Source organism: Melozone crissalis, unplaced genomic scaffold (genome assembly GCF_028551555.1).
Source record: "Melozone crissalis strain CALT ecotype California unplaced genomic scaffold, PUWL_Pcris_2 ptg000023l_1, whole genome shotgun sequence".
NCBI lineage: Eukaryota > Metazoa > Chordata > Aves > Passeriformes > Passerellidae > Melozone > Melozone crissalis.
Genome location: NW_026535801.1, coordinates 30,484,901 through 30,504,236, shown reverse-complemented (window position 1 = coordinate 30,504,236; position 19,336 = coordinate 30,484,901). Strand labels below are relative to the sequence as shown.

Genomic DNA, 19,336 nt, shown 5'->3' with positions numbered 1-19,336 from the left:
CCTCTCTGAAATCACTGGGAAGTTTGTGTACCAGTGCTGGTTTTTTTGTAAAACAAACTTCCTGGAGGCAGTTTTGAGTGAAATGAGAAAACAGCCCAGTTCTTCAGAGTTGGGAGACTCAAATTTTGCCTCCATTGACTAGTTTCATGATAGAAATCACCATCTGGGCAATAGCAAGGTACATGAGATAGGTCATGATGGCATGGTGGGGTGTGGTATGGGAGGCCAGAATTTGCTGAATTTGGGTGCTGACCATTTAGTGTTCTTGTGTACATTGCAAACCATCCTTTGCTCTGTCGGTGAGTCTTGTGCATTTGGAAAAAGGAAGGAAAAAAAAAAAGAAAATGCAGGAAAGCCAGGCAATTCCATCATTTATTTATTTGTTTGAGAGAATGTTTATGATATTATTATTACATTTTAGACTTAGAGTTGTCCTTTTTTTTTTTTTTTTGTCTAGGAAATTTTCAACTGCAAATTTTTCAGCTGCAGGTGTTGGAGCCCTTCCCCCCCTTAGCATCCTGGCTATGTAGGTGATAAGTCAATTTGACCTCCTTTGTATTTCTTTCAATCCTGAACAGTATCAAGAAGGATATTTTAATTTCCTCCAGTGCATTCCACCTGGCACTTCTCCTGGGCTGTGATTTATTGCTTATTGTTGTGTCTATATTTAATACCCGCCGATATTCAGCCGCTATGGGTAGAAGGGCTCCCGCCCCTATAATACTCCCTGCTTACTTTTTTGTTGTGCTGTGACTTCGTGACTGGCCTCCTTGAAAAGCTCTGGTTTCAGCAGCTTTTATAATGTAATTGTTGTGGTGGGGCGGCTCGGGAGGCTTGGAGGTGATGGAGAGAATTTGTGCCTCCCAGGCAGGAATACCACATTGTTTGCTGTAGGCTCTGCCTTCTCTTATCAGGAAACTTTTCAGCCTTTTAGACCCTGGGGGCTGATGTGGGTTTATGATTGCTGATACAGAGCTGTTGCCTTCAACCTGCCTTCCTCCTCCTCCTCCTCCTCCTCCTCCCTGGAACAGCAATCGTATGGAGAGAAAATTGACCCTAGCATTGATCCCGAGCAGCGATCTTTGCTGCTCTGCCGCTTTAAAACCTCGGGGCTTGCTACTGAGGCTCAGAATTGGGGCAGAGGGAAAAACAGCAGCAAACGGAAGAGATGGAAAGGGATAAGGATTTCTGCCATCTCCTTTACTGTTTGTTTATTGACACGGCACCAATTTAATCTCTTAAATGGTGACCAGTAAGTCAGCCCCGTGTCTTGATGTAGTGGGTGTCTGAGCAGTGTTTTGTGTGTGCCCACTGACCTGTCTCAGTCTGTCTTTTCAGAACAGCCACTCTTAGCAACAGGGACACAGGAAGACATCTGTAATGTCAGCTGCCCAAATTTACAGGCTGGACTTGGCTGCAGAGACCTTCCCTTGTTCGTGTGTGCTCCTCGTGTTTGTCTTTCCTGCTCTCTTGAGTGCTGCCGTTCCCCACTCACTGGAGACTCTCAGGAAGATGTCCAACATGAGCAAAACCTACAAGCCCTTTGAATATGCAGAATGTTTTGAAGGTTGCTTTGCTGGGTGGTAGTTTGGCTGTGCTTGCTGCTGAATTTTGCATGGCTTTGAAATCTTTGTAACTTCCCTGCAATTTTCAAATGAGCTTCGATTTTTTTTTTTTGCTTCAAGTTGCCCCCAAGCTTTGGTGAGGAATATTTGAAGAACCAGTACTGCAGCCTTATCACTGACACCACTGTATCTTTAGAATGTGCCTGAACAAAATCCCAAATCTGAATTTCAGAGCTGAGGACCTCAGATCTGCAGCATTATTTTCAGGTGGGATGTATTTGTAAGGCATAGTTTAGTAATTTTTTCAAAGGCTGAGGTGCAGTTATGCATTTTTAGGATTGCAATCAGACAGATAGGAAAATGAAGCTGGTTGTTACAAGGAATAGTTTGTGATCTCTTTCTGTTGTCTCTTTGCAGCATCAGAACCATGGGCCTTTGAGCCCACAGAAACCCTGAGGTAGACTAAGGATTTTGATTGCACATTTAAATGAGGAAAAGAAAATGTTTGGAAATAGGAGCAGTCTCTTGAATACCCACCCCTTCTCCTCTCCCTGTCCTGAGCAGTTTATTTTAATACACTTTATTTTGATATTCATTTCTTCCTCTTTCTCCTTCCATATTATTTTTTTCTGCATAAAACTTGCAGTTAACATGATGCAGGTTGCAGTTTTGGATCTACAGCGTGGTTCTGGGGGTAGTTTAGCTTGCCTGTGCTCTCCCTGCTGTGCTGTGGGCATCTCCCAGGTTGTGGCAGTGCCACCTCAGGTTACCTTCAGGCCACTGTGGATCCTCCTGCTTCCAGAGCCAGGTTCTCTTGAATGCAGCTAGGACATGCTCTAACCTGAACCCTTGTCTGCTTTTTGACCCGATTGCAGGAATTTGCTCTTGAGTGATGGTGAGGTTTTGCCCTCTTGCTTGGCCTAAATTCTTCTGAACATCCCCTCCAGCCATGGTACTTAATGCAAAGCTGGCAAAAATGACTCAGCTGACAAGGACTCTTATTTGCTGACTTGATATCTGTGAGAGAAGCACAGCTCACCTCTAAATAGCTCTGGGCCAGTGATCACACAAACTAAGTACATATAGGTGAGTAACTCCTGAAATGGCTCCAGGGAGTTTTTGGAAGAAAAGGGTCAGCAGCTACACTAAAGAAGCAGGGAGTTTTCTGCCCTCTTTGTCTCTCTCCAAAGTGGAACTGCAGCTCCAAGCACAATCACTGTACCACCTCCACCTTTGAGGGCTTTGAGATATCACATGGAGGATTGCTTTGGAGTTTAATGTTACATTCTTCTTTTATTTTTTTTAAGCCTTATATGATGCAAAATCCTCTGTAACAAAGGAGTGAAGCACTTAAATGTAGGATTCTAAAACCTGAATCACAGGTTTACCATATTTCAGGACTTAAGCTATTGGGGAATTTAGTTTGGAGAAATGACATACTCTGGGAAGAGGTATAAAAATTTTCCAGTTTGGGGGAAGGATTTAATTGAGTACAATCCTCTGACTTCTTCATCAGAATGATGATAGCTCCTTGAAAGACAAACAATGAACTATTGTTGGGTTAAAAGAAAAATCTTTAAAAAGGTGGGGGAGGAAACAACAGGGACACTTGCTCAGTGGAGCCCAGCATCCAGCAGATCGCTGAGGCGACACCGATGGCCAGATTGTTCATCAAAGATCTTGAAAATCCAACACTTCTTAGCTGAGGCTGTTGAAAATCTGGCCCAGATTTTGTTTTGAAGATCTTCTGCCTGAGAGTTTAAAAAAATATTCAGCACATTGAATATCCATTTAAAAATAGAGGCAAAAGGAAAGGTAACAGACTACAAAAATGTTGTGATAAAGCTTAATCATTAATTTCCATCTGTTCTGGCTGATATGGCCTCTCCACAATTAAGGGAATTAGCTAATTATTGTATCACCAATAATGCTGAAAAGCTTTGGAAGACTTCATAGGCAGAAAGGAGAGTGCTCAGCCCAATGTTTTGTCATCCACAGTATCCAATAATACATCTGAATAAATCACTAAACATCTGGTTTGACGTTCTGGTTGCATTTAAGAAAATAGCAAGACTCCCACTGACAGAGAATGAAGACATCAAACAGAACCATGATCACTAAAGCTCTTGGAAAGAATGAAGTTTGTAGATGAAATGGATCTGTGTTCTTTAAATAGAAGTACAAAATTATACCATTTTCTCTATCCTGACAACACATTTGCATCTGCTGTAGCAGGCAATTACTCCCATTTTCTTTAATGTAGCTGTTTATATATGTAAAGTTAAGTGCATCCATACAATTTGCAGGATATGGACCTCCAAGGTTTGAAGGGATGGTAAGGTCTAAGGAACGTGGCTTTCAGAATAGCAGTCAAAGAGCTTCACTTGAATGGTCTGGGAAAGGGATGTGTCTGAAATTGGAAATAAAAAGCAGACAAGGATAAGCAGTGAGCTAGTGAGCTGGGGCATGTTTCCTGTGAGATGCCAGAGAGATTGGTTTTCAGTTTCATCTTATTTGACATTATCTTTAATGGCATGGAAGAAAGAAAATAGCATACTTTGTAGATGGCATTTAAGTATGAAGGAATCACAAATAACAGTGAGGAGAGAAATGCAGTGCAGGGCCAGCAGGGAAAGCAGCAAGCGGCTGAGTTTGAGGAATAAGCCTGTGCTGAGATTTCTGGTGCATGTGTTGCAGAAAAAGAGACGGGATACAAAATAGGAAGGCGCTAATTCATCTGCTCCCAACCAGATGAATTATTAGAGTTTTTCTCATTTCTACTAAATGCTCAAACCAATGACACGTATTATATTAATTTTAAGCAGCCTGTGCACTTTTAGGCTCCCACTTTTAGTTCTGAAGTCTGGAAATGACCCTTAGTGAACAGAAGGGGAGTTTAGCAGTAGCTGGAGTCCAGAGTAATACGATTGCTGAAACAGACAAAGGTCACTTCAGAAGAAGCAAACAAAATCAGTTAATTTCAGGACTCACTTCCTTTTGTCTCCTTCCTATCATGACTAAGTTGCCAACTCGTTTTGGGTTTGCCAGGAGGGAGGACACAGGTTGAACATGCCAGGGCTTTTGTTTGCTCCCTATTTTTAAAGCATCCTGCCAACAGGACTTAGGAACAGTTTAGTGTACAGATCCTTTTACCTCTAGGAGCTTGGCTGTAGGCCAGCTCAGATCAATGCTGTCTAAAAGTCATTACCATCTGATGCCTGCTAGGTGGGCTGTGTGAAATTACTTTCAACACAGTGGCAACTGACAGGAAAGCATGTCGTTTTCTTGAATATGTTATGTTAGGATGACATCAATGCTATTGTTATACAAACAAGATTAATAACTAAAGCTACCAGCAAGCCCCAGGGCAGATATCCATTGCATCTGTCAATTCTTGCCATTTGCTACTATTTTGTCATAAGATTTGTATTCTAGGCAATGGTCACATTCAGTAACGTGGCTCCTGATGAAAGGATCTGCAGTCGTACTGCTGCTGTGGCTGGTTTTCTTCTTGTCTCAAGCTTCAGGCAGAATTTGCAGGGCAAAACACAAATGTGTCCAATGTTAATACTGAGTTAATGTATTGCTACAGATGCATCATTAACTTTTTATCAGGAGATGTGCTGTTTTACCTGTTTGGGGATGAGGAAGTATCTGGAGTCAGAGCAAATTTGGTTTTGCTGGCTTCAGTTTAAAACTGAACTGCATATAAATACATAAAATATGTATGGGTTATCAAAAAGTGTAATATTGTACAGTTTGGTATCTTCTATCAAAATACTGAGTATTGTAGAACTATTGGAACACTCCAGTCTGCAAGAGGTAAAGCTGGATTTCAAGAATATCCATTTACTTAAGTGATGTTCTCTTGTTAAAAAAAGGAATGAGCATTGTTTGATGGTGTTATTATGATTGCATGGGAAGAAGCACTGGAGAATATGTAGCAGAACCATTTTGGCCTTTATACAGTGTTAAAATATCCCTGCATTAGAAGGCAGATGTGTTTGATCCTCAGGCTGTAATGGATGGTCTAATATTTATTTGACTTTTCCAAGATACATTAATCTACAAAGGCTCTATCCAGTTTAATCTGCATCTTGTTGAGCAGAAAATAATTACCCAGATCTTAACAAAATCCTACTTTCACAAAGGAGCTGCTTGAATATGGATTACTTTGTGCAGCCTAGGTGACAACTGTAGGCTATTTTCAGGTTTCTTTATCATCATTCACACTGCTTTCTAAGTTTTCTGCCTTTGCATTTTTCTTTCCCATCCTGAGTTCCCATTTTAGTGTAACTTGTGTTCTTAAATCATCAGTGTCTTGCAGAGGCTGCATAAAGCACCTGTCTGCCTCTCATGCAGTGGATTTGCTCTTGCCTAAGCCACCCTTTGCCTGTCTCCACCCACACTACCAAACTCCAGCAGTTTGCACACAGAGATCTCAGATCTGCAGCCACAGAGCAGAAGCACAGGAGCAGAGCACGTCTTAATGTGACAGCTGCCTCCAGACACTGACTGACACAGGGCAGAGACAGGGAGTAACACTTGAGTGCACTGATCTGCCCAAGCTGCCTTTCCAAAAGGATGCCTGGTCCCCTCTGCCTCTTCCCATATGGCAGCCCTGGGGAGCATGTTTTCTTAAGGCTCAGAAGCCTGCTGAGGCTTGGAAACGGTGGTGCTCTGCAACCCCGACAAACATGCCCTGCATTCAGGAATTCCTTCTGGCTATTCCTTTCATTAGGACTTCAATAGTATCTGAGTTTTCTTGTGGATGAATGATCCTGTCACTGGTAGTCAGAGACCCTCTGTACTTTTGTTTTTATTAGAGGTCAGTTTTGTTTGGCACAGTGACAAGAGTTTCTAAAAGTGTCCATGAAGGAACACTCCTTTTTTTTTTTTTTTTTTTTACTAATCTGTTTTACTAATGTAAACATAAATCCAGATTTAATCAGAGATGGCATTAATCTTCATGTTTGAATAAATGGAATGTTGTTTTATTTCACAGCTTTGAAAATAAAAATAAATTCCTATCCAATAAAGAAGTCAGTGTTGCTAGAAGATGATGGAATGGGATGTCAGAAAGTAAGAAATGGAATAGTTGTGTAGCTTGTGCGAGGCCATAATCTATAAACCTCAATCGATTAAAGTGATATTGAAAATGGTAGGCCAGAAGGTGAACTCTAGCAAGAGTTTCCCTGATGTGGAAAAGAAAATGAGATGAAACTGCCTGAAAATCCTCTGTCTGTGCACTGCTTTTTTTTAATAAATAACATGTGTTTGACTCATAAATCGACTTCAGTTTTGGAGGTTGCTTTACGTGGCTTTAATTTATTCATTCAAAACAAATCATGTGCAGAGGAGCAATCACTGATGCTAAGCATGTGTGGGTGATAAATGACACATACCCATTTCAGCTTCTCTGCCTCTGCATCCAGTATCACATGCCAAAATACCAAACCCTGTCTGTCCACATTAACATCAACTGCACCCCTCACAGTGGTGGTACCTGTGAGCTGCAGCATGCTCTTCCCAAGCTGGGCTCTGCCCCACAAATAGCCCTGTGAATTCCTTATGTAGTATGTGGCTGCTGGTCTTGAGGAAAGGGCAGTAACATCTGGCATGGAATATGTTATATTTACCAACTGAGAAATGAAGCTGCTACTTGACCAGCATCTGACTAAAGCAGCTCAGTTCCACTTGGCTTCTCTTCTTATGGGGAAAGATAATGAATTTGTACAGATCACTAACTCATTTCTGCAGTCTGAATTTTTAAAGGTATCAAAATTAGAAGGATTTTTAGAATGTCTGGTGCTTTTTTTTCCTTTACAATCTTATTTTCTTAAACCACAATCATCCTTTTGGTTCTCATTTTTCTCTTTTCATGCCATCTGGCTTTGGGGAAGACAGACGTCCACTCTTCCTTGCACAGGCTGTTGAGGTTGTCAGTAATTGTGATTTGGTTGGCTGGAAGCTAATATGATTATTTGTTTAGTTCATCCCCTCTGCAGGTTGCTTGCAATGGGACAGTAAGCTACCCTTGTCAGGAAATGCCTGTCTGCCAAACACAGCCTCATGCTTACAACTAACTCAGCTAAAACCCCTTTATTGCTTGCAAAGGGCTGTTCCCTCACAGGTAACCATTCTAAGAGTGAACAAACCAGCGTGGAATTGGAACTCTGAGATCTTATTCCCCAAAAGAGCAAGGGGCATTCCTGTGCTGGCCATGCTCCTGAGATGCTGAGCATGGATGAACCTTGCTCAGTGCCTTGCAGGATCAGGGTTATAAAACCTGCACCAGTGAATGTGCCTCTGATGGACTGCCTGGTGATGCCTATGGGGTCTAAAGAACCAGGTACTGAAACAGTTCTTGTGTCTCCCTGACAAACAGGACCTTCACTGCAGGTTCCAAGCTCATGAGCAAAACACGGAACTGTTTCCTGGTGCAGTGATGGTTTTGTGAGCAAACACAGTTTGGGAAGGAACTTCTCAGCCTTTGGGTCTAGAGCCTTGCCTCTGCACATCATCATGTCCTGCCATTCCATTCCTATTTGCTATTAGTCATAAAAAAGGAGTGATAAAAAGTTAAATGAAAGAGAGGAAATGAAAACTGGGAGAGTAAGCAGAACCTGGCAGATGAAAGGAGCAGAGTTCTTAGTTGTAAATATTTTGAATGAGTTTTGTGGCTCTTGGTACAAAATGGCATTTTTATGTGTCTTCTCTCTGGTAGTAAGAATGGAAGAGGCTGTAGTAATTCTTTCTTTCCTTTGGTCTGTCAAAGCCTAACATCTTGGGTATGGTTCCATTGATTTGATGATTCATTTTCAGTCTAAAGTTTTAACTTTCAGGGAAAAATGACCAAAAGATGAGGTTGTCTAGACCCAGAGCAAATTAAAGTGGGAATGAAAAACTTTTTAAATACAGATGTTTAAGCTTTAATGAAGATTCTGAAAGAAGATGTCATTCAGGACATTGCGAAAAAATGGATCTTGGGCAGCATTAGCATACTGGAAGCAGAAGCCCTTTTGCAGCACATACCATTAGTGAAGGCTCAGCACACTGGCTGTCAAAGACCATATGAAAACTCTTTTGAGTCATAGGTAAGAGTCTCCATTGACTTTAGTGACAATGTCCCTGTTGCAGAGTCTTAATCCTTTGTGTTATCCCAGATCACTGCTGTAGAAATGATTGCAACAGCCAACAGCAGGGAGGCTTACAGCTCCCAAACAGCTGGCAGCAGGTGAGCTCTTAGGAGCAAGATCTTATTTTCATGCAAATGACCTTAGTAAGTGAGAATGAGGAACTGGAGGAAAAAAACACCTTGAATAGGAGACTCAAATGGAATTGTTTTTCAATTGAACTTTAGTGTATGCCTTTATGCCTCACACAAGGCATTTATTGTGAGGCAATGAATTAAAATGAATCACTATTGATATTAATGCCCTATAAAAATAAATCCAACCTCTTCCTATCAAAATAAATCCAACGTCTTAGATATCTGTCAGGAGGTTCCAAGTCCTCACTGAATATGAGGTTACTAGATGGCCAGAGGGAAACAGGGCATGGGCCATGAGGTGTAATCATCATCATCATCATCCTCATCTTACTTTCACAAGCATCCCACTTAGTAGGATTTCATTAAGTAAGTCATTAGCAGTAAGACAGTCAGTGTTAACCTGCTATGCTCAGGTAGTCTTCTGGGATAATGGGTTCCCCTTAGCCCTGGGAATTGTGGTGGGAGACAACAGAACAGTGTCCCATTAGTTCCTTGAGTCATTCCCAGCCTGCTACTGAAGAGACTTAAGTGAAATGTTCCCTTTATGTGCAATATAAAACCTGGGCAACCAAGCCAGTGGCAGAAGCCCCATTGCCTTTGAAACATCAGAATTTCATTGTTGTATGTAAACTCCTTTGTATCTTATTTCACATTATTTACATATTGCCCTGCGAGACTGCAGGCCCTGTGGCCTCTGTGAGATTTTTCACCAGTATCATAATACAAAATGGTATTTGCATGTAAACATCTCAATTTATTTTGTGTTATGAGCACAGAGAAATGCTGTGATATCTTTGCATTTTCCACACCATGGTGCCTGATCTACTAAGAATGCCAGTGTACTTCTGAAACATTTTGATTTGGGTATGCATGTGTGCTTGCATATATTTGTCTTTTGGTATGTGCTTGCTGATGTGGTTTTATCTTTTAATGACATAAACAGGGATATATATATTTTAAAGATACTGTAAGGATATAAATTAGGCTGGCTTTTGAAGTGTTCACTGGAAGTATTTGCCAGAAATGTCATTTTCTTGCATTACATACATTGTAATGCTTTTCCTGCTTAAAAAGGGAGAAAAATGGGCAAAATTTTGCCTAAGTAGATACATTTCTCCTTACCCCTAAGTGTATCGGTGTCAGCTGATATAACAGGTTTCTCACCAGAGCTGAGGCAGATGAGTGTGCTCTGAGTCCTGAAGGGAGGCAGACAGCATAGCTATTTTGTTTTTAGATTTCAAATGGTTTTAAGGGCCTGCCATGACATGAGAAGTCCTGGGCTGTGATGGTTGTTAAATTACAGAGTGTGTGTTCTGACAGCCCAGCAGAGCCTGGGCTGGGTGCAGGAACTCAGATGCAGCACACGGGACTGGCTGCAGCTCCCAGCCAACAGGTGCCATGCCAGCATTTCCCTGTGCCCATCCCCAGGGCCTGCCATGCCAGCATTTCCCTGTGCCCATCCCCAGGGCCTGCCATGCCAGCATTTCCCAGTGCCCATCCCCAGGGCCCCTGGCAGCTGTGCAGCTCGGTTGCTGATGGCTGTCAGCTGGGGGTCACAGCAGTGGCAGGAGAGCGTGGGCTGTGATTCACTGAGAGCTCTGTGAGGGTTCCAGAGCCGGCTGCTCCCGGCCAAGAGCGGCCCATTAGCTCCATGACATACATTATGGCAGTGCCAGCAGAGTGGTCAGTGCCTAGCTGGGCTATGCTGCAGCCTGCAGACAGGCTGAGGGCTGCAGTACAGAACATATGGAGATTATTTCCTGAATTTATGCAGCACATGTTTTCCTATAAATTAAATTCAGAGAAAATGTGTATCATAATAGGGTGATGCTCGCAACAGCCTTCCCCGTTATGAATTACAATGACCTCTCTCAACTTGCTGGGTGCCCAGTGAAATGGCTTCATGCATTTGGGAACAATAGTGTATGAGGTGTCAGGGTCTAAAAGCCTGACCAAAAGGCTCTCTGAGGAAAAGCAGGACCTTCCCCCCCACCCCCCTCCCCACTGCTTCTCTTTTTCTACCTTTTAGAAACTGCCCAGTTTCCTCCTGAGGTGCCAACTTGTCACAGTGTGGGCAGATGCCCCAGGGTGTGCTCAGTATTGAACTGGGTGCTCTCCTTGCTGAGGGGCTGCTGCACAGCAAAGGCAGCTCTGGATGTGGCAGCAGCCCCCTTCGTGCGTGAGCATGGTTTGGGTTGCCAAAACAGCGGGACAGGGGTCTTTAGACAAAGTAATGAGCAAAGCAGTACATGTCCCTTCTGTATCCTTGGACTGAGGATCCCAAGCCATTTTCTAGGTAAATATTTGATGTTCTGTTGCCTGGGGCTGGGGTAAAATCATCTTTGCCTTTTCCTTGGGTGTGCTGAAGCAACTGAAGGAAAAATACAGTAGAGACAGTCATTGTAACTACCTTCCTAAATCATGCAAAAGAAGTTTTGTTCCTTACAACTCTGTGTGTGAAATCTTTAGCAGAGGAAATGTAGGAGCGGAGCAAAGTGGAAACTCATAATTAAAATATAAATGTGTCTGTATATAGATATATATAAAGCAATGGGTACCAGACATCAAAGCAGTCTGGGGTTTGCTTTGGGACAAATCACTGTGGAGTCAGCACAGACTAATAGAGTGTTCTCAGCTGTGTGAGGGACTTGCTTTTTCATTTGCAGCTGATTACAGGCTAATAGGATTTCAAAGATTTCTGGGAGGGAACAGTTCACATCTCATTGCATTGGGGCGGGTGGGGGGGGGGGTTTGATGTTTCGTTAATCATACTGATACCTTGCCTTAGAATACATTTTATTACTCTCCTGTTTAGCTTCTCCAACTGAATATTTCCCCGGTCCCTTGCTGCTGTCTAATTGGCAGTTTTCAAGTCATTTGGGATTTTTTGAAAGATCTTATCAGCCTTTTGTGTGACAGAAGAGAATGGATCATAGGGATTAAAAATAGTGTTGTGAATATTTTTAGGTTTGGTCCTCTCTTTGTCTTTCACTAATACATGCATGATGTGACTTGTACCTTTATATTTTCTTAATGAAAATTAACAGTTTGAAAGCAACTCATGGGAACGACCAATACAGCTGAATTTTATTGGTACAGACTACTTCTGTGACTGATCTTCACTGCTTAGTGGCAGTAATAGCCCTAGATATTTTTGTTTAGCAGCTCACATGTTGGGAACACACACTTAGCCTGTAAATATGGATTCAGGAGGAAAATGAATACAGGAGTGTTCAAAGCAGCCAAAAGCTTAGAAATAATGTTCTGCTGTGACTTTTCCAAACTGACATCTTGATGCTGGGATTATAAATGAAACCATTGTTCCAGCAAAGACCAAGACTAATAGAAAGCCTTTATTACCAGTCCATTGGCTAATTCTGCTTGTCTAACCCCTTCGGATGGACACAGTGTCAGAAAACATAGTCACAGAGGTCGCTTTGTGTGAGATTTGGCCTGCTGTGTGATTACATGGGGGCTCAAAGATATCTCAATGACAAGTGTTCTTTGACTAAAATTTGTAAAGTCATTTTCTTTCCCTAGGCATTGGAGAAGAGTGATTTTTAATCTACAGCTTCTATGAGTGATATTTACTTTGTGTCCTATCACCCTCCTATCCATTTTTCCCCCCTTCCAAGCAGGTAAACCTCTGCTTAAAGAAATTGTTTCTTCTGCTGAGCCTCGGTGCAGTTGACAGCTGTCACATACAAGGACTATACTTGAATACATGTCTTTGGAGCTAGACAGTCTTAAAGGGCTTTAATCTTTTGTCTTTGCACATGCAGGGAATGCCTAGGAGCCAGAGACCCTTACTGTGGCTGGGATAGCAAGCAGAAGCGATGCACCACCATTGAGGACAGCTCCAACATGAGCCTCTGGACCCAAAATATTACTGAGTGCCCAGTAAGTGGAAGCAGTGGAAAAATTTTATGTATACTGATGTGTGTATGTGTAGAAGGGATATCTGCATGATATTGCAAAGAGATGGCCTTTTTTCCTGGTCCTGGTCTCCAAGAGATGGGAATGGAAAAAACATGTCTCTTCTTGAATCAGTCTGAGTTAACTCTCCAGCTCCCTTCCCAGCCACCCACCCTTCTCTGATGACAATATCCAGTTCCTGGCTGTGATCCCCAGAAGCTGTCTGGCTGAGTATAATTCCTGCTGCTTGAACTGTACCGCCAGGATGGCTGGGAATGAAAAAGCAGTCTTGTTAAATAAATTGAGGGTGGAGGAGAAATTGTCATTAATGCTCATTGTTATTATCTAACGTCAATTAGCATGTTAATACTGCTAAGTCCAGTAGATAGGGAGAGAGGGCTGGATGGGTTATATCTTCAGGACGCTATTTCTGTCTGGAGGTGCTGGGATGTTTATTCCCCTTATCTTCCTTACTCCGAAGATATTTTCCCAGGAAATATTAGTCATTACTTCAATCCATCCTCAGCTTGGCAGGCTTGAGTTTTTCACTGCTGGATTCAGAGGCTTGTGTGTTTATAACCCTCCTGTGTTGAACTGGGATGCAGTGCTTCTTGATTGCCCATGCTGTTATCTCATCCTGCTTAATGCCTGTGTCTGTTGATAGGTGTGTGAGGTGTTAATCCTCTAGTTTGAACATGTCTACTGTGGTGCACACTAGGGAACAAACTACTCCAGGTCATTGTTTCAAGGTCATAAAAATCCAGCACAGAATATTCAGGAGCTTTGTCTGCTCTTGGGGTACATTTTACATTTGTTTTAAAATTCCATTGTAGATTATTTTCTGTGTAGATGCTCCTATTCTGTTACATGTGTCAGCCTTGTGCTCTTTGACTGACAGGCTGCCAAGCTGTTTAAAATCCACATGCAAGTGCTTCCTTTTTCTTTAACCCCTGCCACTCACTGGAACGAATTCACACTGACATGGAGTGGGATGGCTCATTTAAACACCTGCATCAGCAATATCCAAGTATTTCCTTGTATTCAGTGCAGGAAAGGTCATGGACAACAGAAGCAAGGGTCCAGAAGAACAGCATGTGCAGATGAGCACTGAAAGGGAAGGGGAATGTAATGACCCAATGCCAGACTTCATTCCTGCAAAAGACCTGTCTGTGAGTTTAGTTGGATGAGTTACTCTCATAAGATGTCCTGGCTTTTCCCACCCTGCTTTTCTGGGCTGAGCACCAGGCGCTCAGCTGTGCTGGTACAGCTGTATGTGAGATCACAGTCAAGTGTGAAATGGTGTAGATTAAAAGCACCCCTCCCAAATAAACTTTTCCTAACCCAGCTAATGTCAGAGTTCTTCTGCAGCCTAGCCCACAAACAGATGTCCTGGCACAGCTGAGAGACTGGCATTCAGCAACTTTTAAAGCCAGAACTGGCATATTATTGAATTATATCCTACATGGGCCAGGCATTTGTATGAGTCAACCACAACACTAACACAACTTGACTGCTGCTCTTGTGCAAATTTGTTCAGAGCTAGTCTGAACATCTTTGTACAGCACTACATTGTGCCACAGATCCCCACTCTCCAGCTTTAATATTAAGAGATTTTAGATGGAGGCTTAATCATGCAGTGTTAACATAATACATGGGGTAATGGTCACTGTATGGTATTCCTAGATAACATCCAGAATCTCCTAAGGGGTACTGAGGTTGCAATCTCAACCATTTTAACATTAAGAAATGGTAGCACACAAATTCCACAAACTAAACTGCCCTCCCATGTGTGTGCCCACAGTTTCCCAGGGAGTCCTGATACAGGATTGTACCTGCTTTCTTGGGAGAAGGGAGTGAGGTGCACTTTGATTTCAGAAAAACAGATGCATCCTATTTTGTGGTATCTTACTGATGCCAACATGAGCCACCAGCAGGAAAGGAACTTTAGCTTAGTTAATAAACTATTAGCCAAGCTCATGGTGTCACTGTTGAGGGTGGTTGGCAAGTCAGGAATTGAGTATTCCCAGTAAAGTGTACCATTGTGGGATTTCTGGGCTGTTCAGATGGTCTGGGGAAAAGCCCAAAGATGGCCTTGGGCCCCCGGGTTCGAAAGGACGAGAGGAAGCTTCAGATTTGTTCTTGGTCTTGGTGTTTATTAATTGCTTATCTAAAAGATTTTCTCTTGGCCTGACAGAGTTCTGCTCAGCAGTCAGCCATGGGCACACACTGAAAGCCCCTGGGGCGGTCACCTATCTTTATACCCGGAGTTACGTATACCATATTTATCATTTTTCTCCAATACCCTCTACCCTTCTTAACCAGTGTTCCCCTAGTAAGGTCCAATCCCGGAGTGCCAACATCACCACAGAAGATGGAGGCCTAGAGGAAGAAGAAGAAGGAGAAGGGCACGCCCCAATCCCTCCATCTTGCCTCTCTAGACCCCCCTGTTCAGGGATCTTAAACCCTGTATCTCACACTCCAATTAACTTGTCCCTTCACCATTCACCCCAGTGAAATCCTCCCGTCCTCATACTGATGTCATCTCCCATGTGGGATCAAAGTCCAGCCACCAGACATTTCTGGCAGCATTCCAGGACTCCCGAGCCCCCCAGGGGGGGTCTAGTTCACCCTGCGCCCCAGTTCTGAGAGACTGAGATCCCACATCTCCCCCTTCTGTTTGCACCAAGAAGATCTTTTTTTGCTTTTATGTGAAAACCCCCCAAAGTCCTCAGTTTCTTTTCATTTCTCTTCTGGGTCGTTTTTCGCAGCCCGAGTCTCGACTTCTGTCTGAGTACTCGTCTCTCTGCTTCTTGGATCAGCATTCTCGTGTTCTCGCGTTCGGAATGGCTTCACATGCCGTGCCGACACCCACTTCAGACCTCGATCTGTGGAGATACAAGCAAAACCCTTTCCCCAAATGATTAGTTTGAAAGGACCCTCTATTTAACCTGTTTCTGGGTTTCTGATCAAAACTAAAGGATCTCCCTTTAGCTTTGCCTGCGTGTTGTTTAGAAAATGTCTCACGATCGGTGGATCAGATGGATAATCCCTTTGTTGTGTTAACATTGTTTTCTTCGAGGTGCTTTTCTTTTTATATATTGTTGGAAAAAATTGCTGCATTGTTGCAGTCTCGCCACGAGATGGCGCTGTGGCTCCGCCGAGCCGACCCGGCATGTCGTGCACTTCTGCCCTCCTGCCACTAGGTGGCGCTGTCACCGGCCTCCCTGGCTCGGATGACGGTGCAATCTCGACTACCCTACTTCCTCTTCCGGCTCGGCTTCTCCCATGAAGGGAAGGAACTGAAACTCCGAGGCTCGAGACCAAAGGCACCAGATCTGGAGACGGTGTGGAGCCGCGGGACGTAGAATCCCTAACACGGCCCCTCCTCACCCGCGACGTCACAGGGGACCGGGCTCGGGCCCGCCCGCGTCTTGCTCTCTGCGCGTGCGTGCTCTCTGAGCTACTTCCGGTGTCCCCCAAGGTAACGTCATCATCGTCTCCCCCCTGTTTCACCTCCGAGGTTCCCGCCCCTCGGTCTGTCCCGGAATCCGACCCCTCCTCCTCTGATGTTGTGTTCGCCTCCCCCGCCGGCCCCCCGGCTCTACCCGCGATTCGAGCTGACCGTCGCACCGGCTCTGACGTCACACCCGCGCGCCTCCTGCGTCCCGCCGCGGCGGCCCTCCGGGGCTGCGCGTTTTCCCTCAGCCCGCCTTGCGCGCTCGCCGCCCCCGCGCTGGTATGTGAGTCTATCCCCCGGTTTTTGCGAGTTTCGCCCTCCGCGGGCGTGTCCTCATCCTCACCGGCGCTGCTCGCGCCCGCCGCCGCCGCCGCGTCGCCGCTTTCGCCGCGAGCAGGCCCCCCCCCCGATCCCTTATCTTCCTGCTCCCCCCCTTCTGCTCCTGACTCCTCCACACTCTCTGGAGTTTCAGGACGCCCTTGGGGTTTGTTGCATTTTTTGATCGGGGGTTTTAATATTTTTTCCTGCTCTCTTTTTTCGAGAGCCTTTTCCCCCTGGCCTTTCAAAGCCAGAGCAATTTTTTTCCCGGAGCTCTGCCGCTCCGCCCCCTCCTCTGAGGGTGCCGCAGCTTCTCGCTGCTTTTCCAGTTTTTTAGACTGGACTGCAATACCTTGTAACATGATTCTTGCCGGCGAGAGTAGCTTTAACGCTGTCTCATCTTTTTTTGTTGCTAAAATATATAAATGCCTATTAATCTCTTGCCAAAACCCGACTTCGAACAAAAGATATGTTTCTGCAAGTGGGTAATTGAGCCTTGCCCATAATAACAGCTGTTTTAATTCTTTCTTTGGGATCCCTTCTGTATATAATTCTGCTACACTTTGTAAGGTGGATAAGATTTCCCGTTGTTCTTGGGAGAGTGTTGCCCCCATAGTATTATTTTGGCCTTCTTACCGAATCTGTCGCCAGCGTGGTCTGGAGGCCCTTGTTCTCCGTCCAGCAGATTACGAGGGATGGATCAGAGGCGCCTTTCTGGTCCCAGTCCAGGCCGCTCTGCTACGAGTTGTCTTCAGCAGAAGCTGAGAGATGGGATTTCTCAGTGACTGCTGATTTTTGCAGCTTCTCCCGGCCGGTTTTTTCTTTTTCTTCTTTCTTTCTTCAGGCTTCCCTCCTCTGGAGTTATCAGTGCTGTTCTCTTGGCTCTTCAGCTCTTCAGGGCTTTCCCCCCCCCCGAAAGGTTTGGTGGGAGATAGCCCGCACAGCGGACGCCAATTGCGGGATTTCTGGGCTGTTCAGATGGTCTGGGGAAAAGCCCAAAGATGGCCTTGGGCCCCCGGGTTCGAAAGGACGAGAGGAAGCTTCAGATTTGTTCTTGGTCTTGGTGTTTATTAATTGCTTATCTAAAAGATTTTCTCTTGGCCTGACAGAGTTCTGCTCAGCAGTCAGCCATGGGCACACACTGAAAGCCCCTGGGGCGGTCACCTATCTTTATACCCGGAGTTACGTATACCATATTTATCATTTTTCTCCAATACCCTCTACCCTTCTTAACCAGTGTTCCCCTAGTAAGGTCCAATCCCGGAGTGCCAACATCACCACAGAAGATGGAGGCCTAGAGGAAGAAGAAGAAGGAGAAGGGCACGCCCCAATCCCTCCATCTTGCCTCTCTAGACCCCCCTGTTCAGGGATCTTAAACCCTGTATCTCACACTCCAATTAACTTGTCCCTTCACCATTCACCCCAGTGAAATCCTCCCGTCCTCATACTGATGTCATCTCCCATGTGGGATCAAAGTCCAGCCACCAGACATTTCTGGCAGCATTCCAGGACTCCCGAGCCCCCCAGGGGGGGTCTAGTTCACCCTGCGCCCCAGTTCTGAGAGACTGAGATCCCACATACCATCCTCCTTATCCTGAGCCAAACAATGATCTTCCTTCCAGGTTTTCATCCCAGTCCCACTTTGTGTTTCCAGCAAACCCCTATCTTACTCATATTGCATCTGTTCCATGCTAGCTCATTTTCTTGCTATTAGTGGCAGTTTCCCCACTCTGTTTTTGGGTGTCTTGTACCCTGCTGTCAATTCATGTGGACACTGCAGCTGCTCAGAGCTGCAGTGCTCAGGGTGATCCTGCTCTTGCCTTCACTGAAGCATCTCCTGTGCACAGAAGAGTCTGGGTGCTGAGATTAAAATCCATGAATCTCAGAAAACTGAATTTTCCCTATGTCCCAGTGATTTTATACTCTGCACAGTTTTGAATGGCTTTTCATGGGAATTGCAAAAAGGTGTTACAAGGACATAAAGTTCAGTTCCTTGCTCTGAACACTAGCCTGTTTCAAGGAAAATATTGCAACTTATGGACAGTCTTTTCCTCTAAATTTGATTTTATGAATGGTTTAAGCAGTTTGACTGAAACTTTGCAAGAATTTTAGCTTTCATCAAACAGCTAACATGGCAACTTCCAGATTAATTAAAGCTTGGCAAAATTATAAGCAGTTTATATCTGAATCCCAAGATAAAGAATAGATTAATTGAAGGAACAAGGAATGCTTCCAGTCTCACCTGTAATATTGAATAAATATGGAAAATATCCTAGTAGCAGAGATTAGGAGTGGTCAGTCTGAATTTTTAGATCCTGCACTTGACCTTTTAGATTCTACAAGGAAGAAAGAAAAAGATTCGGTCTTAATGTGAGTACGGCAGTTTAAAAAAGACAAGAATTCCAGAAATGGCAATATTGTCAGGTGAGAGAAGGGCATTTGATCAGATGTGTTTTTAAAGATGTCCTCTCTGCCTGATGGGCACTGTGTAGGCTTCAAAGGATTTGTCTTATAAAGGTATTCCTGAAAAAGATCAGTGCATATGGGTTTTTATACCACTTCCTAAGTTTACTCTTTTGAAGATATTTTTGTGGATTTAAAGATGGAATGATAATCCATATGTAATTTCTTAAGTATAAAAACTTCCCACACTCACAGTGTGACATGTTTATAAATCTCAGCACTTTGGTTATGGTTGCTTATTTGTTTAATTTTTGGGTTGTTTCCCAGTATCACTTATGAGCCAATGATTATTTGCCTTTTTTTTTTTTTTTAATTGATGCCACGGGCCACATCATCCCATTGATT

General features: G+C 44.0%; 1 protein-coding gene across 1 annotated transcript in view; it reads left to right on the top strand.

Moving 5' to 3' along the window:
- The window catches only part of SEMA5B (semaphorin 5B), a 201,912-nt gene that overhangs the window by 148,859 nt on the left and 33,717 nt on the right, over window positions 1-19,336 (top strand). The window contains exon 14 of the mRNA XM_054278238.1: window positions 12,621-12,738. Within this exon, the coding sequence (XP_054134213.1) occupies window positions 12,621-12,738 (118 nt within the window). The remainder of the gene's footprint in view (window positions 1-12,620; window positions 12,739-19,336) is intronic.